Source organism: Osmerus mordax, chromosome 20, assembly GCF_038355195.1.
Source record: "Osmerus mordax isolate fOsmMor3 chromosome 20, fOsmMor3.pri, whole genome shotgun sequence".
Classification (NCBI taxonomy): Eukaryota; Metazoa; Chordata; class Actinopteri; order Osmeriformes; family Osmeridae; genus Osmerus; species Osmerus mordax.
Window position 1 is genome coordinate 8286442 of NC_090069.1, and position 24846 is coordinate 8311287.

At 41.7% G+C, this 24846-nt stretch overlaps 1 protein-coding gene across 1 annotated transcript; it reads left to right on the plus strand.

Moving 5' to 3' along the window:
* The first annotated feature begins 3992 nt into the window (after positions 1–3992).
* On the plus strand, positions 3993–20637 carry LOC136964563 (uncharacterized). Its single transcript, XM_067258720.1, has 4 exons — positions 3993–3997; positions 19084–19291; positions 19627–19871; positions 20243–20637. The coding sequence occupies exons 1-4, from the start codon at positions 3993–3995 to the stop codon at positions 20451–20453; spliced, it is 669 nt and encodes a 222-aa protein (XP_067114821.1). The 3' UTR covers positions 20454–20637.
* The last annotated feature ends 4209 nt before the right edge of the window (positions 20638–24846 follow it).

The window sequence follows — 24846 nt, forward strand, 5'->3', positions numbered from 1 at the left end:
AGTTCCCACTTGAGGTCCTGGGAGAGGATAGTGCCCAGGAAGCGGAAGGACTCCACAGTGTTGACTGGGGAGTCACACAGGGTGATGGGGGTGAGTGGGGCTGTGTTCTTCCTGAAGTCCACAACCATCCACTGTCTTAAGAGCATTGAGCTCTAAGTTGTTCTGGCTGCACCAGGTCACCAGGTTGGCCGCGTCCCACCTATAATCAGACTCGTCTCCACCAGAGATGAGCCCAATAAGGGTGGTGTCGTCCGCAAACTTCAGGATTTTGACGGACGGATGACTGGAGGTGCAGCTGTTGGTGTACAGGGAGAAGAGCAGAGGAGAAAGGACGCAGCCCTGAGGTGATCCGGTGCTGATGGACCGGGAGTCAGAGACTTGTGTTCCCAGCTTAACGCACTGCTTCCTGTCAGACAGGAAGTCTGTGAGCCACCTGCAGGTGGAATCAGGCACATTCAGCTGGGAGAGCTTGTCCTGAAGCAGGGCGGGGATGATGGTATTGAAGGCAGAGCTGAAGTCCACAAACAGGATCCTGGCATATGATGCTGGTGAGTCCAGGTGCTGTAGGGTGAAGTGGAGTGCCATGTTAACTGCATCGTCCACAGACCTGTTGGCTCTGTAGGCAAACTGCAGGGGGGCGAGTAGAGGGTCTGTGATGGATTTAAGGTGTGCCAGCACCAGGCGCTCGAAAGACTTCATTACCACAGAGGTCAGGGCGACGGGTCTGTAGTCATTATGTCCTGTTGGCCTTGGCTTTTTGGGCACAGGGATGATGGTGGAGGACTTGAGACAGGCTGGCACATGGCATGTCTCAAGGGAGGTGTTAAAGATGTAGGTAAACACCAGAGACAGCTGGTCAGCGCAGTGCTTGAGGGTGGCTGGAGAGACAGAGTCCGGCCCAGCTGCTTTGCGGGGATTCTGCCTCTTGAAAATTCTGTTAACTTCACCCTCCTGAATGGAGAGTCGTCACTGTAGGGGGGGGGGGGGGAGGCCTCCTGGGTGGGAAGGGGTAGTTCAGGACTGTCCAATTGTCTTTCAAATCTGCAGTAGAACTCATTCAGACAGAAGCAGAGTCGTTTGCAGAGAATTGGTGTTTCTCCGAGTACAGTCGTTTAGCCTCCATCACCGCCTTGCTAAACCTGTTCTTCGACTCCTTGAAACTGTCTTTGTCCACACTCCTAAACGCGGCCTCTTTCTCATAAACAATTCGAAATAAGACAGGGCAACAACACAGCACATAGCGACCATACAGAATTAATATTGAAAATCATTATAGGCAAACACATACCCAAAACACAAAAAGCCGATCAGACGACACAATCAGCTTTCCCGACACTCGCTGCAATCAGCACCGGCTACAAACAAACCCACGCACCAGTATACATTTACTCGCACAGTCTTGCATTTGATGACTAACATACAAACATTCTTAAGACATGTTAAAAAGACTCAAACTTACATGACAAACAATGCTGCCGGCATGCACCCCAAGTACAGATGTGACCCTACAAGCTCACACCCAGTTATATTGGCACAAGCCTTAAGTGTGGCCTTACCGTCACGCCCTCTGCAGCCACACCCATTTCACAGTAACTTAGCCGATGAGAGGCAAGACAGAAGTGTAATGTTGATTTATAGACAAGTTTCTTTTGAAATGTTGACCTAAGAACGCACTTGAAAAACGACTCATATCAAAGGCCTAGCCCTACTTGGGGGAAAAAACAAGCCATAAAAAACGCTCCGAGTAGCCTACAGTAAATCTGAGATCATTTGCGAACCGTTACTTTTCGATAAAAACATGGATTTAGTTGCGGTTCGTTGCATTTGTTCATGTAATAGTTTATTAATCTTATTTGTCTTTCTTATTTGTCACATATAATCAAATCGAAATGGTACTGGAGCAAAGGGGCTTGAGGAAAGTGGCGACTCAGAGTCACTGGGAGGGAGTGGTAGGTCTATGTATATTCATGTGACGTGACCCTCATGCTGAAAACGTGATTTAATTGTCGCATAGGCTACATGACTTCACTCCCAGAGACGCAGGAAGAAATCAAATATATATTTTACTATTAATGACAATAGTAACGCACAGTGACTTGGACAAGTAACTTTAATCTGATTACTGGTTTGGAAATAGTAACGCGTTAGATTACTCGTTACTGAAAAAAGTGGTCAGATTAGAGTTTGGCATCACTGCTCATAACGCTTTGGCGGATTAATAGTCAGCTGCAAATATGGATTGACCCCAAAACAATTCTAACAAAAGGTTTCTCAGTGTTTTACAGTAGTATCAGATGTACTTAAAAACATCCTAAAAGTTTACCAAAGTTTGACTCCAAGAAAGGCCCCATTTTCAAAATGGCAGCCGCCAGGTCCTTAAAATGTGACACAAGGCAGCATGGTGGACCCAAATGCGGACAGGAAGCGGGGTGGTTTGCGGTAGAAGAGTTTTATTCACAACGCAATCTCGTAGTCCAGGGCAAGCAAGGGTCGGCAACAAAGTATCAATGCAGAGGTACACTAGGGCAGGCAGGCTCGTTGGTCGGTGGGCGGTCGGATCGGGGACGAATGGCAGAGGTACACTGGGGGCAGGCAGGTCCGTGGTCGGGAGACAAAACAGGTAGCGATCAAAACCGAGAAAACACTATGACGAGAAACAAACTGGAATGCTGGAAACGACTGTGAAGCACAAGACGACCTGGCAACAGACAGAACAGAGAGGTTAAATACAGAAGACAATAGGGAACACCTGGTGAGGGGTGCACACAAACCAACAGGTGAAACGGATCAGGGTGTGACAAAATGACCATTACTCCTTTGTATTCCTCCTAAACCAGGAATACTGGTGCCTGATACATGTTTTGTCCATGTAATATTCTAATGAGCATATTTGCATGATAGATAAGTGATTTCAAGTACAATTATGTATTAAAGCAATTGGTTACAAGCATATTTATGCTTGTGGGAGTCAGGTGGCTGAGCGGTTAGGGAATCGGACTAGTAATCTGAAGGTTGCCAGTTTGATTCCCGGCTGTGCAAAATGACGTTGTGTCCTTGGGCAAGGCACTTCACCCTACTTGCCTCGGGGGAATGTCCCTGTAATTACTGTAAGTCGCTCTGGATAAGAGCGTCTGCTAAATGACAAAATGTAAATGTATGCGAAAATACAATTTCCCTTAAGTAATTGCATATTTCTCCTTTCTCATATTGTTATGCCTAGTGTTGGTGGTTTCTGTGGCTCATAACCATTCTTTTGATTCCATTAAAGAATAAATTCATTAGAACTGTGTGGTACTGTAAAAATTTGTCAAAACAGGGGTGCCACCTTTCAAATCCACACCATGATCTGGAAGTGAACTCTTTGGCAGTGGTATTTGGTTGAGGACTGGCAGATGTTCTGGGGTAACAAATTATTTGGTGGTAACGATTTTCTTGCTAAAAAGGTTGTAGCGCAAAGAGGCAAGTGAATCGTTACTCTTTCCGCCAAACAACACTGCCATTGCCTTGGTCCCATGGTTGTCTATGACATTCCTTGCTTGATGTGTGAGCAGAAATACATTTGCACGCACAGGACTGGATGGTTGATTCACCATTCACAAGTTTCTGGAATGCTGTCTGTTTGCCAACACAGAACATGCGTGAAGTTGTATCAGGCGTGAATAAACAGCATCTGGGAACACAAGTCATTACCCAGGACGTGTTTCATCTCACTGATGTTGTACACTTTAGTAGCTTTATAGAGGTAGGAGAGGAGAGGAGAGGAGAAGAATAAGTCTGTATCCTCCCCTATCAATGTTGTGGGGTGATGTTCTGAGGCCTTGACTGCAGCTTTGACAATGTCCACGTCAGCATCACCTGATGCATTGATAACAGTGCAGCCCTTCTTCTCCAGCTCCTCGGCCATAAGATTGATAAGTCCTTGTTTGTTGCAAGATCTGGAAAGGAAATCATCCTTTCTTCCCACAAACTCAGTCTCTGCATTGAAGTTAACGATGAGGTGAGTGTTTTCACTACGTCTCTGATGCGTATTGTCTTTGATGGAGGGACCTTCGCTATAACTTCAAAAACAACTGTTGCTTTACCATAATGGTGTATGGTAAAGTCTACATATGACTGTGCAATGGCACCGTAACTGTCACCCTTTTTCCATGCCAAGTGGTGAACCAGCGAGCCACCGTCAAGGACATTGGACTCAGTTGGTGGGATGGAATCCAGGACAGTTTTGTTAGATTTCTTGCTTGGGAACTCAGTGACTGCCTGCGCTAGTTGGAGCTTGTCGGCTATACGGAAGATTCCCTTTCCTTCGAACAGGGCTGCAGGAAATGAGCTCATAGCTCATTACATCTTCCAGTGAAAACTGTTCAGTTTTCGACATGATCAGGAACCGTTGGAACAGCAAAGCAGGTTCAATGATTCGGTCTTGGGCAACTTTGATGGTGGAGCCCCTCCTGTTGCAAGACTGCGGGAAAATGACCACGGAGGATGGGTGGGGGGGGGTGGGTGGTTTACGTAGTCAAGGATGAATTTTGTTTGAGCAAAATGGTATACACTGTGCTGCCAACAACATTTCAATGAAGCAAGCAATATAAAATGTCAGTATTCTCTTCCACCATCTTCTGAATTGCTGAAATTGTGAATTTAGTTTTGTTGGGTTTAGTATAATGTCACCTATATACTCAAAAACATCTAGGATGTATTTCATATGTATTACCTTATTCAAATTGAAATGAGTGACCATTTTAGAGGGTTAACACATAGGCCTCTGTTCGGGCTAATTCAGAATTAACTTTTACATTGAATGTCAAGTCTATGTTTTAGCAAAAAAAAAGGGTATGTGTCCAAAAACACGTACTGAGTAGGAGTTACATGACATAGGCTTAATCGTTTACACCTCTGGTTCACCCCAAACAAAGATAAAACCTTACAGTAATCTCACAAAATCATGTATTACATAAGTATGTAATCATGTCAGTGCAATTTTGACAAGTCCAATGGATTCATAGACCCAGAAAACATGGGGTTAGACACCAAAATTACTTGGCTAGGTCAAATAATGAAGGAGTTAGGATATTTTAAGGGATTCCAGCCCATCTTGGACGCCATCTTGAAAATTACACCTTTGTAGTGGTCAAACTTCGGTAAACTTTTTGTATGTTATTAAGGACACATAATACTACAAAAAACAGCTGAGAAACCTTTGTTAGAATTTTTTTAGGGTTAAGTGTTTGTTTTTTCATATATGCAGCAGCCTATAAACTGCCTGCTCTGCCCAAACCTAGGCTAGGTTTGAATACTATTTAGTACTAATACTATTATCTTTGCATTAATTTGAGCGCAAAATACTTGTTTTTTTTAAATCTATGGCTATGAGTCCAGTAGCCTGGTCCTAACCAGACTCTCGTACATTTCATTTGTACAGAGTCTGGCCTCGCTCCATTGACAAGCATTGACTTCCTTGTAGGCGGGTACTCTGTTGAAGTTTAAAACTATTGAATCTGCCCAGAGCCACTCTGATCTGCCATAACCAATCGCTAGCGTTCGCCTTAGCCAATTCTTTCATCACTACTGTAACAGAGCTAGCTGCCGTAGCTGGAAAATCAAACCGTTCCCGAACCCCGTGGGGAGGAGGGCCAGAACATCATGGCCACCAACAAAACTCAGCAAAACTTGTTCTTGCTCTGGCTTTAGCTTATGGATATTCGGCAGCGTTGCCACAACGGACCGAATGGCTTCGCTCGCATCTTTCTCCGCCACCATTACGGAACTACAACACAAACTAGCGCACAACATCAACGTTATCGTTCTCAGCCACTCCCTCTGTTCGCTGATTGGCCGGTAGAAAATTAACCGGAGACATATGACTTACTTACCTCATGGCCAGACATAGTACAGAAGCAAAATCAAAATTGAGTGGAAGTACGTAGGAGGGCAGAGCCAGGCTATGAGTCCAGCACAGTGGAGCGCAAAGCCAGCCCCCAGCCAATTTCATTGGCCAACTCAAGCAAGCAGTCACTTATCTTTGCGGTACCAAAGAGCTATTACCAGGCAATTATTTTATGACTTTTAAAATACTCCTCAACAACAAAAAATACAGAGGTTCGGACCTCGGTGTCCTCAATGGTGAATACAGCCCTTAAGGCCAAATTATAGACCACTTATTTGTTCGTAAATATTTGGGACGCAAGCGCAATGTGGTTGCAGAAAACCGGGAAAGGATAGCCTTTATAATGGCTAGAGAAGTACACGGATTATACAAATAGTTCGATTTAAAAAGACCAAAAAGGTCGAGGATGACAGCCTTTAAGAGAGAAAGCGATTCCCCATTGATCTGTCACATCAGAATTTTGATTTGGGTCACGAAAGTCTTGAAATTTGAGTGAGAATGTCGCCCGGTAGACCGCATAGTCTAGGCGGCAGCCATGTCTTCACGTCATGTCACAAAGTTCATAATTCAGTTTTACAGTCAATTATACACTTAAAAAGTCGAGCAGGGCAGCTTTCAAGAGATATGGGAATTCTGCTTTTAGCCAGCTGGTCCGATTATTTTTGTGTAAAACTGGCAATCTGAGTGAGACTGCGTCCCTGTTACACTGTTTTGACGTCGTTAGCCTCAGTCAGACTCGGGTCGCTCACTGGCAGTGTGCACAATGTTTTATTTCTCTCCATTCTACAATATAAACGTCAGGGAGGAATGCCTTATGTAGATACAAGCCTGCTGAAGATAGCCAGGATCTCGGATTTCTTTAACCGAGCCTGTTTCATTTGTCATTTGCCTGAGAAAGCGACCTCCGTTAGCCAGGCTAGTTTTGCCCGATCACTTGGTCAGGCTATTTAAAGGTATCGGGGTCAAGTTACGTTTGTGCATGGACAAATGAAACGTAAATGGACAAGTGCCTCAAAAAGTTAATGTGAAGCCCTGAAATCCAGTGGCCAGAGATATATGATGACCTAACCCTAACACTCCCAAGTGTATTATAGAGCTCCGGACGTCACGTGACTTTACTGATTACGTCAACATTTTGGCAGGAAAGTAGTGGCTAAAATGAACGGCGCCAGCACGGATTTTAACCTGTCCGAGTTCACTGCGCACTTTAATTCAAAACACATAGGCAGCTATGAAGCAAAACTTGATCGATTAAACATTAGTGATCCATATAATGCTCCCGGAGATATTTTTACGACCTTTACGAGTGAAACGGAAGGCTTCCCTGCCCTTCTGTATCCAGATATTTACAACTCTATCAACTTTCATTTGTCCTATTCTGGAGAGTCTTTGAAAGCCTACAAAAGCCTGGAGGGATATAAAGTTGTATAGCTAGCTAGCGTTAGCAACGTTCGTCAATGGTTAGCTACTAACGTTGGCTAACATACATTATATCAGTGCACTTTTCATCACAAAAATGCCATTACATATTGAAGGATTGAAATTCTTTGTGTCTAGATGGTATTCAATGACACAAGTGTGTGTTCTAGAAAGAGTTGTCTGGAGTCGCAGAGATCCGATAATATCAGCTTTAATGTAGCAGTTGGAAATCAAAAAGTACCGAGCTCTGGGGTTGTAGAGTAGAGTAGAGTTCTTCAGTTAGGCAGGAGTGTCACTCCAGTTGAAACTGCTCCTCTTGAACTCCTTTTCGATTCCTCAGTAACAGACTGTCATGTTGGGTCTGTGTGGATTGTCCAATGATCTGTAGTTGTACAGGACTGGGTGATCTTCCATATATTTGTCGAATCTTGCCTTGAAACTGTTGACTGTGGGCGCTGTGACCATCTCTTCAGGAAATGTGTTCCACCAGGGCATCACTCTGTTGCCAAAGAAGGCCTGTCTCTTGTTGCTATTTGTTCTTGTCCTTGTTAGACGTAGAATATGTCCCCTCGTGTGACAAAGTGGGTGAGAACATGCCTGGACTCACCACTTGTCACGTTGGGGCCATGAGGTCTGGTGAGTCTTACCAGTTACATTGGTACATACTCTACTTGGTTTAGGTGGGAGTATTTGGTTTCAGTTATTGTCAAACACAGTCACAATCTTTGATTAGTAATGATACCTTTTATTTATGTTGCAGGATAGACAGAACAAATGTTGTTTCATTTCTGCACACTCACGGTTCTTTGTTTAGATCCACCATTTAGGACTCCGGTTTGGGAGGGGGCCGCCCAGCACTTCCTGATTTTATGGTGGAGGTGATGTCAGAGATGACATCATGGGTTGAACCAAGTGGAGGGGGGTACTGTGTGTATTCATGTATGTGTCTGTTGCATCGGATGGCTGAGATCACCCGCATCTTGGTTTGGGCAGTCTGAAGAGGGCTAGGGGTAGGGGACCCACCCTATAAAGCCAGTGAAGGGTTGCTTGATGGGGGGGGAAGGTTGTGTGTTTTTGCTTTTGTTTCTGTTGGTTCGTGGAATGAAGAACCTCTTTATTAAAACCTCAATTCATGCAAATCTCCTGAGTCCACCGAGTCTGCTTGCCTTCCACCTTTCTGGACGTTTGAGCCACACTACGTCACACCTCGTTTTCCCTTCTCTCTTTATCTCAGGTATACACGGAACAGTGTCATATAACCCATGCACATATTTGAAGGTGTTGATAAGATATCCCCGCAGTCTCCTGTATAGTAGCGTAGGTAGCTTCAAGGTTCTAAGTCTGTCCTCGTATGATAGATCCCTTAATCCCGGTACTCTCTTTGTTGCACGTCTTTGTACATTTTCAATGAGATCTGTCAGCTTCCACGTACCCGGAGACCAAATCGGAGCACCGTACTCAATGTGAGGTAGAATCAAAGACTTGAATAGAATAGTAAAGACTTCCTTGTCTACATATTGAAATGTTCTCCACAGGAGCCCGGCCATCTGGTTGGCTTTAGAGGTAATTGACACAATGTGGGTTTCGAAGGACAAGTCCTGGTCAATTACAATTACAAGATCTTTTTCCTCTTTGGTAAATTCAAGGTTGACAGTCTCTCCGGAGTGATCAGTCATACAGTAGATAAAGTCAGGGTGTTTCTTGCCAATCCTTATCACTGTACACTTGTTCGGGTGGAACTTAAGTTGCCAAGTGTTGTGCCCAATTTTGCAGTTTGTTAAGATCCTCTTGTAGTATTTCACAATCACTGGCTTCACATACTGTACGGTACACCTTCGTGTCGTCTGCAAAAAGCTTGAGCTTACTCCGCACTGATTCTGACATGTCATTCACAAATAACGTGAACAAGATTGGTCCAAGCTGTCTACGTTTTCCTATCCGCAACAGAGTTTGGGTTGGTTCACGAAGTCCAACTCACTATCTGTCCCTGCCCCAGCATATATTATACAGTGCAGTAAAACAAAAAACACAAGAAGAGGGTTGAGCTTGTTCTCCTGTGCAGCAGGGAGTTGTTCTTGCCTACACGTCCCACCTGCTCGGGTGCCGTCTCCACCCAGTTTCAAGGTTGTTTCTGAAAATGAAGAGATAGAGACACAAAATACAGCCTTTTTCCCACACTCTGTGGTCGAAACTCAATGTTTAAGCCTGAGCACACTTCTCAGTTCATAAGACAGAACTTTAATAAGCACAATGCATAACTTTACTAAGCACAACATATTCTTTAATATTTATTACAGATAAGTCATTCCAAGAGACTGAATGATACTCAGTTGAAGCCATGGGTGGTTGTCAGGAATTATGGGGTTCTTCTCGCTGGATCTTAGGAATCCTATAAAATGCTCTCCCTTTATCTTTTCCCCGATGGTTCAGGCATCCCGGCGCACAGCAGCTATCCACCATGTTGATTCAACGTGTATTGAAATAGGCAGCAAATTAAACTATGTATACTATGATAAGTATATATGTATGTACACTCTGGCGCTCCACTTGGCTTCTCCACTTTCCTGCCAAAATGGCGATGGTGACGAGAAATGGGCAGTGTAGTTTCTGAAAATGTGCGTATTTTATTGATGAAACGGCTAATTAGTCAATTTGCTCCGACTTCTCGATAACCTAGTTAAATAAACACTCGACGACGACTTACAAAAAACCGTTGCGCCACCTACTCTTCTGACTCTTTCACAGCCTTCGGAGTACTATAAATTCAACCAATCCGTCCGTCCGTCTGTCCGTAACGGAGTCGGTATGATTCGGCCTTAATCCGACTCCGTTACGGACAGACAGACGGACGGAGTCGGACGGCTTCGTTGAATTTATAGTACTCTGAAAGCTGTGGGTGCTGAAAACAATTCACCGCCAGAAGAGTAGGTGGCGCTGCACTGCGAAGCTAGCTAGGTTATCGAAAAGTCGGACAAAATTTACATTTGCAAAAGATTTTTATCCGTTATCCGAAATACGGACACCCATAGACATATATACTACATGGTATATGAGCTGATATACGGACACCCATAGACATATATACTACATAGTATATGAGCCTGTACAAAGTGTCTGAATTAAGTAACAGGGACGGAGTCAAAGTCTCCATTTACAATTCTGAAAGACTTTAACAAGCTAACATGTATTTACAACAATGAGTGACATCAATATTTATTTTAACCTATTTGAAAAAATTTACTTTTCTGAATGTGCTGTGTCAGTGTCATGTAACTGCTCATCTCACATCCCATTCGCTATTCACCTCGCTAGTCAATCTACTTCAGACAGGCTGCGGCCAACACGACAGTAGCAGCAACTCTACACATGGCTGATTTATTTTATACTTAAAAATCTACTTAAACTTAAAACCATCTTTTATTTGGGGACAATGACATGGCTTGATAGCTGGCTAGTCTTGTTGTTAAACATACTGTCAAATTATAATTACTGTTTGGAGAAAATGTCAACTTTGATGCAGTCATCTCACATTGCTTTTCAACTCGATCCACAAGCTGCGGCCGTACTGTTGCCTAGTAATTTATGTTTTCAGGCGCTTCGACTCCACGGAAGTTAAGTTGTATATCTAGCTAGCGTTAGAAACGTTCGTCAACGTTCGTCCGCTGCGCGTCGGACGGTTCACGCCTCTGCATCGTCCATTATCAGGTGATATTGTACACCTCGTCGGGCATTATCCCTTACATAACTTTGTCAGTTAACACCACAATGATGGCATTAACAGTAACTGTAAGCTAGTAATAGTAAGCAACACTCATCATCATTATAGTAGGTATAGGCTTATTTAACTTATAGCTTGCTTTGCCGAGCTAGAACAACGACAGAGCCAGATATTCAAGTTTACAGTTTCTTTAATCCGACACAATACCATAAGCAGTCATACTAAAAACACGAAGCAAAAAGAACAACGTATATTTGGTGAGTCTGAGTCGTATGTGGAAAGTATGTTCCATTTCTAAAAACCAAGTGGAAGGAATACTACAGTAGCCTAATAACATTGATGTTCGTAAAGTTCACATGATGTATCTGCTGCTTGATCGGACTAGTACCCCATTCTGTCAGTTTTGTAACTCCAATGCCTTAGCTCACACGCTCGCAACTGGTAGTCGCAAAGTATGACATGTAGGCTACAGATAGTTGCAAGCGTGCACGAGTTTCGGAGATTGGAACAAGCTTCTGCCCAAGACCGGACAAGTCGGTCTGGGAAGTTGGCGCGGTCCATTTCGCACTCTTTTTTTTACTCTAAACACGGTCATAACTTTTCAGAAGCTTGTGCCTTAAATGAAGGGTGACCAGACGTCCTCTTTTACCCGGACATGTCCTCTTTTCGAGACCTTAAAAATGCGTCCGGCAGGGATTCCAAAATTGTCCAGGATTTTGCCTCTTCGGATATGTGTTTCTCTGTGTCTTTCACAAATTATTACGCCCTTACAAGTTTTGGAAAGGGTATCTCCCTTACGTTCCACCTTCTTGCGCGAGCTCTGACTGTAGAGAGAACTGTCATTTTGATCACATAGTGCGGCATGCAATACACGACCAGCACCACCCCCCCCCCCCTTTTCTCTCTGTTTATTTCAAACTTAAACATGGTATAATACAAAAAATAATTTGTTTAACATTTTAATTAAGAAGTGATGCTGACATGCTCATGATTGGATTAGTTCACTATTATGAGCTCTTGAATGTCAGTTCAATATGTTTCAGACTCCAAAGACCTACCTTTATGTTACAGTAGCCGCCTGAGGAGGACTTCTCTATAGGATATGAATATAAACATTGATGTTCTCTTGTCAAAAACAATTTGCATCCTGCATTTATGTTGCGATAAGCGCAAAACCACATCTTCCGGATAACAATGTTTGTTAGACTATCACTAGTGCCTCACAGAAATGTATGCCTGTACCGTATGTGTCAAATATAAAATTAGACTTATATTACTTGTGAAAACCAGTATAACTCCTCATTAATTACTCAAGCGTTACCTTGTCATCCTGCAGGAACTACTTGTGATGTGGGCCATTATTTTAAAGTGACAAACATGTCAACACCTCAGTAACATGTCACCCCGCAATAATTATATACAACATCAAACAACTGCAGTGATTGAGTCTAACATTTTTATTATATGTAGGCCCTACTGGAAGATTTTCATGAAATTGTAAAATAAAATCCTATGTAATGAAAAAATGCACATCTGGGCATGCCAAAATTCTATATTTTGGACTGAAACATTGTTCACGTTCAACAAACTGTCAAACATAATGGCTAAATGAAACAAAAAAAGCATTAAACACAATAGGATTGCGAGGATAAACAGAATGTACATAAGAATGTACATACAGCTACTGGCATCATACTATTTATTTTTTGGTGTAATGTCTATTAGCTCTCCATTTTTCTTTTTTCCCTCTATGGCACTGCACACTGGTTCCTGTGTGCACAATTGTTGGCAACGGTGTGCAAAGTCAGAGAGCTTCTGCCCTTTTTGAAACTCAGCACGTAATTTACTGTACGCTGTGATGTCACAGGCTTCCAACTCAGCAATGGCAGACGTATCGACAATCGTTTTCCTATCCACACCGCACTTTTGGTATGCCTTCGTTTTGGTTGCTCCTTTTGACAGGTACTTCAGGACCTTTTTGTATCTTCCTATGACTTGCTCTGGTAAAAATACTGACAAATAACAAAATTATTAGATTATAGTACATCCTTAATAAAAACAATGTCACTCAATGCCTTTTTATAACACAAAAATCCATTCATCTTAATAATTTCCTCTAAATATAATAATTTTGTAGGTATTCTCAAAGCATACAGTATAGGCAGACTGTACATGAGAGTAGCACTTCATAAATTACAGAAGATATGGCATTAATCAATATATTTGTAAATATAGGAACGTGTTTGTCAGTAAAGGCAGACCTCCTGAATTCTGAAGTGACTGAGTGTAAAGCCACAGCCACCCATGCATATTTGAGGGCTTCTGAGTATAATAATTAATACATAACAGTATAATAAAATATTTAAAAATATTGTTAATTTACTTTTGCGCTACACTATAAAATGTTTTGTATTGAGCCAATGTTCTATTGGTCACATATCTTCATGAAAGGGAACAAAGGTTACAGTCGTAACCTAGACATTATCAACATTTACGGTACAAGAGATAACCAAACTTGAATTTTTGGAATGGAAGTGAAGCAAGCGCAGGGTGTATATTAATTTAAAATAATGTTGAAAGGCCATTGAACATATCTCTTCTGCTTTTTGGACTTTTCTGTGCTTTCTTTCCCTTCTTGTACTTCTTCTTGTGAGGTGTTGAAGAAGAGTCGGAGGAAGATGAGGACTGGGAGGAACTCAAAGTAGAGTCGTCTCTTTTGGTCTTCTTGCTTCCCTTTCTGTTCTTTTTCTTTCCTGCTTGCATATGGTCCTCATCAGAAGAATCTGTGATCACAGTAGACCTCTGACTCTTTTGTTTCTTTAGTTAAAAGGGCTGTAAAAAAAGAAGAAGAATCGTTTAGAGTCATTTGTATTCCTGCAGAGCAAGCAAACCATTCCTGAAGCCTCCTGCACATTTTGAATTTCACCCTTATTGGACACACCCAGCTCAGGTCATGGAGTAGTGTACTAATCAGCAGATGAGTTAATTTAGCTATGTTAAATAAGGGAGACCTTCTAAACTTTCTGGGGAGGCTTCAATAACAGTGTGAAGACTCACTGTGTAGTGGTTTTTACAATAGGCATTATTTCAAACCAGCTTTCCACAGACAGAAATCACAAAAGTTTGTAAAAAAAAAATTTAATATAAGGAAATGATAGGAGAATTACAGTTTACAGAGTACACTTTTTTTTCTTTCACACTAACATATTGTGTTTTAAGCAAATGTTTGCCAAAAACGTATGATAATAATAATAACTAGAGAGGGTACAATTTCTGGGGAAATTGTAGGGTGTGCTTGCTTGCGTCGGTTGCACAGGGGTCCGTTTTATAATGACATTTTTACAACTGATATTTCTGTATATTTTATATAAAAATGCATAGGGCCTAATTATTATTTATAAAGATTACATATATTTAAAAGCATCTCTTTTTTGCTGCTCATTTACAACTCAAAATACGAGTGAAGTGTAGAATGAAATATGATGTCTTCTCATTTCCCCTGCAAGAGGCAGCTGACAGGCTGAATCAAAACGAATACATTTGGCAGACCGGTGTAAAAATGGACCTAATCTCTATGACTTAAACGTCATTTTAAGTTGTCCCTTCTCGTGATATTTTCAGGCATTTAGCCTACTCATATTGCATTCATTCATTAATAAAGAACCCCCTTTGAAGATTATTCTACGACATTACCGGCAGAAGATGGAATCGCGATTCAAACAGTACCATCTGCTAACTGAAAATATGCCCCCAAAAACGTAAATAAGCTTGACATTTATTTAGTGGAAGAACGCTCATTCATTAAAAGCTCACTGGTAGCGATCATTGTCAGTAACAACGCAAAATGCGATATAGCCCTGTATGGAGAAGCTGCCCCAGTAAATTGTACTACTACAGTACAGTATGCCTACTAGACTACTGCTGTGTTCGTCTTGGTAGCGATTGCGTTGGTTGAATTCGATTTAACGTTCCGTTGTACGGTTTAGACTGAAATTAATTATTATCATGAACAGATTGACAAAGTTTAGGCTGTGGCAATGAAGTTCAGGTTAGTAGTCAGATAGTTTCACCTATTGAAAGACTTTTGATTTAAGTAAGGGGAGTGCCGAACATGTTATGTCGCCGTTTGACTTCCTAAACAGCTGTGTAGATGTTTTTGTAGTGTCTCGCGTAGGCTACAGCGTTGCAGTGAGCAACACTGGTTTGAAACCACAGGTAATGATAATTTCACCAACAAATCGTTTACTTGTAATGTAATGTCATAATAAATCCTACAACGAAAATGTATTTGTGAGGAATGTTTATTTTAACGATTGAAAACAGATGCATCATAGACCACTGTAGTATGTGTTGCCCGGGCAACAGAGGCTAATGTCATGCTAATGCTTCAGTGAAATAGTAGACTACCATTTCCAAAAGTAGATGTGGGCCTACTTCCTTAATAATATCAGCTAATATTGTACATTACATTTACATTTAGCAGACGCTCTTATCCAGAGCGACTTACAGTAAGTACAGGGACATTCCCCCGAGGCAAGTAGGGTGAAGTGCCTTGCCCAAGGACACAACGTCAGTTGGCATGACCGGGAATCGAACTGGCAACCTTCGGATTACTAGCCTGACTCCCTCACCGCTCAGCCACCTGACTCCCTCGACTCCCTTACATTTCACAATTGTGTTTCACATCACAAAGTAAAATGAGTAAATATATATGTATATATGTCTATGTAGCTATCCCCCAAGTTAACAGATGCGAAACGAATGTTCTGCCAAAGGTAGTCACGCGTGTTTTCGTGACGTTAGTGACGTCAGTAACGTCAGTGACTGTGGCTAGCAAATTAGCCACCGTTAGCTTCACTTTTCGCCACAAAAACTTAACTTGAGCCTAAACCATGCAACGGAACGTAAATTCCAATAGAAGCAACTCAATCGCTACCAAGACGAAACTTTTGACACCTAGGTTGTCTATGTAGGCCAAATATTGACTGAGTTTTAGGGGGGCAAAAAGAAATAAAATAAAAAATAATAATATATATGTGAGAGAACAAAAGTTGTGCCCTTGCCGAAGGCAAAGCACACCCAATAATTGTAGACAAATACAAATAGCTAACACTCAAACAGTTCTCACCATTGATCAAACTGCTCCAAAGAAAATCCTTCTCATTTGCCACATCTTTGTATTTTTCTTCAATGAAATTAACTTTGGATTTCAAAACCAAGTTTTCTTCTCTTAATTTATTGATGGTCACCTGTTGGGTTGGTGCTGGTGCTGGAATATAAAACAAACAAATAATTACAATTAGTCATTAACGTTAATGCTTGCCATGATGCAAAGTGTAAGATGACCTTGATGCATCGCTATGGAAATACGTTTTCTTTTTATCTCACCGATATCTCGTTAGGACACCAGGCGAGAAAGTAGCATCCTGTTTTATATGTAATAAACATTTCTGATAAATGTGTTTTTGGGGACCTGAATGTTCAATTATGCTTGTAATATCATTAATAATAACAATAATTGTTGGTCTTGAACTTAGCTTACGTTACCCATACCTGCCCTCGAGATCCACGTTCAACCATAATCAATCCTGCAGTTTAGCCGTTGACAATTTGCTAGCAAGCTAGCTAGCTAGGTTGTTCGATAGCTAGCTTGCTAGAAAATTATCATCGGCTGTTTAATTTTAACCATAAATGTTAAGATTAGTTTAACATTTGATTACAGCAGGGTTCTCAACTCTGGCCCTCGAGATCCACGTTCAACCATAATCAAACACAGCTGAACAAGCTAATCAAGATCCTCAGGATAGTAGAAAGATGGTGAGACTGACCTGAGTTTGAACTGAAGGAAAGTGGATCTCGAGGGCCACAGTCGAAAACCCATGGACTACACATCAACATGAAATAAATATAAATTACACAATACATTAGCCTACCGGTTTGTTCCATGTCATCCTCAATTGAGGATGAAGCGCAATTCTCTTGCGCAAAGTTCTGCGCTCTCGCTCCGTCGCCATGCTGCTGTGTTCTGATTGTGAACTATCTGATTCACTAATTCCAATATGGCGATGCGTTAATGCAACATGGCATAGGCCACCGTCTCTGCACGCAGGGCAGTGTTTGTGCAATGGGCAGGAGGGGCTGCTGCCCCGGGCCCCGGCCACTAGGGGGCCCCGGCACGGGAGATAAAAAAATAAAAAAATAATAATAATACATATTTTTGATGCATTTACCCACCCGTAGTGAAGTCCACGTTCTCTTAGCGTCACGTGTCGTTACCGGTATCAAAGCATGCAAGACAACAATGGCTTTGCATGAAGGTGATGTCAAACAAGTTTGACCTGCTTCGCCAAATTTACTTCAACGATTTGATTGGTGACTTTGCCTTCAAAAAAGTAGACGAGTGGACTTAAACTAGTCCCACACTGATTATCTAGCCTATGTTCTTTTCAGTAGGCGGCCACAGCCTGATAATTAAATTGTTCAATCGAGTTGTTTGTATATATGTGTTCACTGGGCTGTGTGTGTGCACGCTAGACTGCATGTTCCAATTTATTTGACATCGTGGCTGGTTAGGGGTGCGTGTTACAATCAGGGATGTAGTGGGGGCTAAACGCACGTAAACTCCGTTTACGCACCTCCCGAAATTCGGAAATAGCTTTTATCCACCTCTAAATTGCAGAAATTGCGTTAATCCACCTCTAAATAGCGTTTATGCGCGTTTACGCACATCTAAGTTCTCTGCGCCTCGTATAACGGCAGGGATGACTTTTGTCTACATAATCTCACCTTTTTTTGTATCACTTATTTTAGTATTCATCATAAATTAGGTAGCCTATTATTTGAACTCTTACAAACTCCAAATTTATCCTGTGAAAACCATCTTGAAATTGGACGTTGCGTTAGCATTAGTGATGTGTCGTTCGTGAACGATTCGTTCATTTTGAACAAATTCTTACAAGGACTCGGGAGTAACGAGTCCTCTCAAAGAGTGATTCGTTCATTTTCTCGTGGCCGCGCATCCGGACTGTTGCATAGGCTCGTCCAAGTAAACAGAAATGATTCGTTCATTTCCCGACTCGGTCTTCGGGTACGAGTCTTTGGATCATTTTTCACGTGACCTGCATAGGCTCTGTACTGGTAGCTATAGGAAACAAACGATTCGTTCATTTCCCGACTTTGTCTTTCTACGAGTCTTTGGATCCTTTTTTCATGTGACCCGCATTGTATTTTTTAGTAGAGGAAACAGTTTCCTCATTCCCTTTCGCGTGGCCGCTGTTTTAGTAAGACGTGAATGATATTCGCTCAAGTCATCATACTGACTGGTTTTGTTATTTTCACTTTACATTTACACTTACAGTTTAGTGCAGTATAATTGTTTGCCGTGATAATTAAATGCTAGTGTGATAATAAATGACCAAATCATACAAACTGTCATGATACATTATTTTAATGCAGGAATTTCTTTGAAAATAGTATCTGCTGGTGCACATGTCATGCACTAACCTACATGAGAATATGATACGTGTTTGCAGTCGACTGATAGCCCCCCCCCCCCCCCCGTTGAAATGAACGAATGACTCGAAAAAAGATTAGTTCATTTTACTGAACGAGATTCAAAGAACCGAATCAGTAAAATGATCCGAACTTCCCATCACTAGTTAGCATAGAAATGGTAGCCTACTTTAAGTTTAAAAATGGCAACCGTTTGGATTGTGCATTTTCACGTGTATTCAAAAAAGGGGGGTGACAGTTAAGGGATTTAATATTCGCACAATATTACTTATTTCTCAAATATTATGACATAATTCATGTATTTCTACAACTTTATTGTTGTAATATGACCTTATTCACATAATGTTGACATTATCCTCCAAATAATAGTCATCGTATTGCTACAACTTTATTCTCATAATTATAGACTAAAACCCTGTCATAGTGGTAGATTGAATCATCTAATTTGGGGAAAATATGCTTTTGCAAAGATAAAGCAAACATCATAGGGATACTGTAGATGACCAACGTGAATCTTTTACACACAATCTATTTTTACTCTGGTTAACAGATATTGTCATGGACTGAGATTACGACAGGTGGATATGATCCAGGACGGGAGATCTGGAAGCTCAGCAACACTGACCAAAATGACAAAGAAGCTAAGAATGGTCTGTATAAAAGCCTTGAGAAAGTACAAAAGAAAGACAGGACAGCTTGTTGGGGGAAGGACAGAGTTTGTGGTCATAGATGAAAGCAATTTTCGTCACAAAAGAAAGGTAAAATATCTACATTTATTTCTAAGGCTATAATATATAATGGCTCTTGTGCAACTTAACGTTCAAATCAAATAAAAAAATAACTGCATGTTGAGAAGTTAAACAAAGCAAGGAGTATCATGATTGGAGCAACATGCTTTGACATAAACATTTTGCTCAAAAAATACAAAATTGTTGGAATAGAATGATTTAAAGACAAAACAAAGTTATGAAAAGTATGGACACTGTTATCTTGAATATTTAGTTTGTCATCAAAGACAAAAGTGTAGTGTTGCAACACTTCTCACAGGGTAAGAGAAAGCAACACTTACTGAATGTATTTTTTTTGTTTTAAGTATGGCCGAGGAAGAGCTTGCGGAACATGGAGAAGAAAAAAGTGGGTCTTTGGTATGTTGGCCATTAAGGGTGATAAAAGACGACCAATTTTGAGGCTAATTGAACGGCGCTCAAGAGATCACCTGATTCCAGTTATAACAAGACATGTTCGCCAGGGATCAACCATTTTGATTGACGAATGGAGAGCCTACAGGAGGGCTTTGACCACACTTGGCTACACTCACTACACTGTGAATCATAGCAGGTGGTTCAGGCAGGAGGACTCAGTATGACTTTACGAATACTTTATTTCCCACTATACAAACACGATTGTACATTTGATTTGGCATTGTGGTTCTGCTCGCATCGGCTCCCTGCCGCATCCAACGAGACACCGTCTCGACCTCCGAGCAGAGAGCAGCGACGCATTCCCCCTGAAACAGGAAACAGAAAACAGAACCAAGGGTGGAGGCCGGGGAGGCGGAGGCAGCAGGAAGACTGAAGTCTATGTCGCACTAGCGATGCATATGCCGGGAACCCCTTATATACCCCGCCCTATTAGGAGGGAGTGCCCTGCGCATAAAATGACGCGTTGCTAGTGGCGCGCTATGTCTCACGTCCTCCTTCATGAACCAGCTCCGCTTGTTTTGTGGACCCTATTCATGGAGGCCACACCCAGAATATAGAAAGAGCATGGTCAACATATAAAAGCCAGGTTTGGAGGTTGAGAGGCAATAGGACAGAAAAGCTGTTAAAGGAACACTTGACCTGCATTGAGTGGACATACTGGCTTGGACACAACCACAGGGATGGATGGTCCTCTAGGACGTTTGCTAAAAGATATTAGAAGACAATACAGAGTTTAATAGAGTATGCTAAAAACATAAATTGCTTGTACCTGTGTGTGGGTGAGCATATGTGTGCTTGGTGTTTATGTGCATGACTTTGTAGGAGATACTACTGTGGCTCAGTTCTCGCATCTGTTTCATAACTTTTACACATTTTAGGTTTAATTTAGATATCATATTTTACAGTACAAAAGATTTTCTTTCTTTTACGATTTCATGAAAATCTTCCAGTAGGGCCTACATATAATAAAAATGTTAGACTCAATCACTGCAGTTGTTTGATGTATATAATTATTGCGGGGTGACATTTTACTGAGGTGTTGACATGTTTTTCACTTTAAAATAATGGTCCACATCACAAGTAGTTCCTGCAGGATGACAAGGTAACGCTTGAGTAATTAATGAGGAGTTAACATGTTTGTCACTTTAAAATAATGGTCCACATCACAAGTAGTTCCTGCAGGATGACAAGGTAACGGTTGAGTAATTAATGAGGAGTTATACTGGTTTTCACAAGTAATATAATAAGTCAAATTTTTTATTTGACACATACGGTACAGGCATATATTTCTGTGAGGCACTAGTGATAGTCTAACAAACATTGTTATCCGGAAGATGTGGTTTTGCGCTTATCGCAACAAATGCAGGATGCAAATTGTTTTTGACAAGAGAACATCAATGTTTATATTCATATCCTAAAGAGAAGTCCTCCTCAGGCGGCTACTGTAACATAAAGGTAGGTCTTTGGAGTCTGAGACATATTGAACTGACACTCAAGAGCTCATAATAGTGAACTAATCCAATCATGAGCATGTCAGCATCACTTCCTAATTATAAAAAATGTTAAGCAAATTATCAATATTTGTATTATTCCATATTTAAGTTTGAAATAAACAGAGAACATACGTCCATCCTTTGGTAAGAGTAGTCACAATCTCAACCTGTAGCTAATGTATTTGGGGGGATATAATATTCATAAACTGGTTTCCACACAGAACCCATTTGAGGCATAAGCTTCTGAAATGTTATGACAATGTTAAGAGTAAAACAAAACTAATTGTTTACTTTTTAGACATGTTACTTTTGTGATTAGTAATTAATTGGTTATTCTTTTTTAATTGGACATAGTTCACAAGTAGATCAATGAGGATATATTTATTTAGTAATAACCAAATACCTACCAAGGAACTACCTTTGTAGTGAACTAGCTATTACTTACGGCTTAGTTAATCTTGGTTCCATATTAGTTAATAGTATTAAATTCGGGGTTAATGTAGTACTACCTATTACTTCCTGCATAGCTACTTGTTAACAACGGACCATTATTCTAAAGTGTTACAGAACCTTTCATATAAATGAATGGGGACGCCATCTTTAAAGAGCAAGTCTATGGGACGGAGACTAGCTGTCCTCCGGATGTAGGCCTACCATGGTTCTATCACAGAGAGTGCTGTTGAGTTACTGTAGACATGAGCTTCGCAACTGACCTAACTTCAAGACCCACATTTGTCCTCTGTCATTAATTCACGACTCAAAAACAATTTAATTTCTGAACCATTATAATTTATTTAACAAAACAATTTGTTCAGTATCCCCATTTTCTATTTATGTACTGTTCAAAACATGAAACAAACAGTGCTGCAGTTGTGATTGACCCTTTGATATTTGTGTTCTAGAATGCAGGCAGCATTGAGCCTATGCACCTTTCAAGATAAAAGATAAGTAAAGATAAATCAAAGATAAGTATCACCCTATTCGTATCCTAATCCACCTAGAACATATTCATAACTAGCATGTGTTTCTTCAGAATACCCGTTCATTACACCAATAGCAGCCGTAGATATGTTACAAAGTAAACACGTTCCACTTCTAACCTTCGCTAGCTATCCAGATCTTCTCCACCTGCCCTCTCTCTTTCTATAGGGCTCTGGAACTGCCAGTCTGCTGTGAACAAAGCAGACTGGCGTTTGCATCTCATGCTTCTCTTCACGCCCTTGCGCTGACAGAGACATGGATTCGCCCAGAGAACACCTCTACTCCAGCTGCTCTCTCCATCAACCACTAGTTCTCTCACTCACCCCGCTCAACCGGGCGAGGTGGTGGGGCAGGTTTGCTCCTCTCTCCACATCTTAAATACACATCCACCCCACTCTCTGTCACTGCCAAATCATTTGAACATCATTATATGATGCTAACTGGTCCTATCAAAGCATTCTTAGTTGTTCTCTATCGCCCACCAGGTCCGCTAGCCGACTTTGTGGAGGAGCTGGACATGCTTCTCAGCGTCCTCCCGGATGATGGAACCACGCTGATTTCAACATCCACCTCGAAGGAACGCAGGCTGTCGACTTCATGTTTCTCATGACTTCCTTCGACCTGACACTGCTGAACACACCGGCGACCCACAAGGCAGGAAAATAGCTCAACCTCAGCCTGACACGTAATTGTATCACTGACTTCACCTCTGTAACCCCACTACACATTTCTGATCACTTCTTTATCCAATTCTCTGTCTCTCTCCCTCCAACTCCTCCTACCTCTCCACCCCTCGTAACTATCCGCCGCAATCTCCGCTCACTATCCCCCTCCCATTTCTCCTCCTTTGTAACATCCTCCCTCCCATTGACAGGTTCACGTCTCACCCCACCGACACTGCCACCAGCACCCTGATATCCACATTAACTACGTCACTTGACACTGTCCCCTGTCAACCAGGCCTGCACGATCTTCTCCCTCCTGCCCGTGGCAGGACACGGATGTTCGGATGTTCTTCGTGAAGAAAGATCCACCCTTCGCGCAGCTGAGAGGACATGGCGCAAGTTCAAAGACAGACTGGTCCTCGATAAGTATCACTCCTTAAATCCTTTTCTGCTCACATAACTGGTGCTAAAACTCACTACTTCTTGAACAAAATTAACTCTGGTCTCAAACCCTCACAAATATTTCTCTACCTTCTCTAACCTCCTTAACGTTGAGATGCGTGAGTTCTAAATATTTCCGACGCTTCCACCAGAGTGAGTTATTTTTCCAAAACGGAAGCCAGCTAGCTTTAGTTAGTAGTGATGGGTCGTTCGCGAACGATCCGGCTCTAAGAGCCGGCTCTTGAAGGTGAACGTCGGGAGCTGGCTCGCATATCTGAAGAGCCGACTCTATTTTTAATAGGTTAATACAGCCTATAAAAACTACATTATTATGAAATAATGAATTTTAATTGTATTTAAAATAATTGACTAATTCAAAGAACAACAAAAAAATACTTGTAGGCTTAAAGGCGCACACAATCATCCTCACATTCTGTTCCTGTCAATCCTGCATGAGGGAGGGCCGAGCCAACTCACACACAGTCAGAGAGTAGTCAAAACTCGGAGGAGAGCCATGACAAATCAATGCATTTTTAAAGATATGTGGTTACGGTCGAGTATGATTTCATTTAATAATTAAATTAAAATTGTTTTCACACCCATCATAGTCAAATTCATAGTTAAAAAATGTATTTTTTAAAGAGCCGTTCGGGAGCCAAAAGAGCCGGCTCTTTTTGGTGAGCTGAGACATACAAGCCGGCTCACGAAAAAGAGCCAGAATGCCCATCACTATTAGTTAGCTTCCGTTACCTAGCAACCTAGCATAATACTTGTAGCAATGCTACTACCTGCTAGTGTTACTTGTTAGCCTCCTAATTGTAAATTTTGAAGCCATACTATAGCGTTTGTCATATAGTTTTTGTCTATCGGAAAATAGTCGGTTGGAATGTTCAGAATCACACATGTGCGACGCTACGCTGTGGGGCCCACTTTCGAACGATCACATATGTGCGACGCTACTCCTTAACGGGTTAAACCCACCTCCCCCGTCCACCCCCCCTCCCTGTCAGCAGATGACTTCTCCTCCTTCTTTGAGAAGAAAGTTGTTGATATTAGTAGCCAGTTCCCTGAACCTCTTTCCTACTCACTCACCCTCTGTGACTGATCCAACTAAATGTCTTAACTATTTCCTTCTCCTGTCTGAAGCAGAGATCTATGACCTCATCCTCTCTCATCGCCCCACCTCCTGTCCCCTTGATCCAGTCCCCTTTCCTCTCTTCCAATCCATCTCTCCCTCTATTATAACTTTTATTCAATGTCCTTAACTCTTCTCTTACTTCTCGCACCTTCCCCTCTGCCTTCAAACAGGCCCGGGTTACCCCTTTACTCAAAAAACCCTCCCTTAACCCTGCAGTCCTCCAGAACTACAGACCAGTATCACTGCTACCCTTCTTTTCAAAAACAATTGAACGTGCTGTATCTAACCAACTGTCGAACTTTCTTTCTCAGAACAACTTACTAGACCCCAACCAATCAGGCTTCTAGACTGGCCACTCCACAGAAACTTCCCTCCTGTCAGTCACTACTGCCC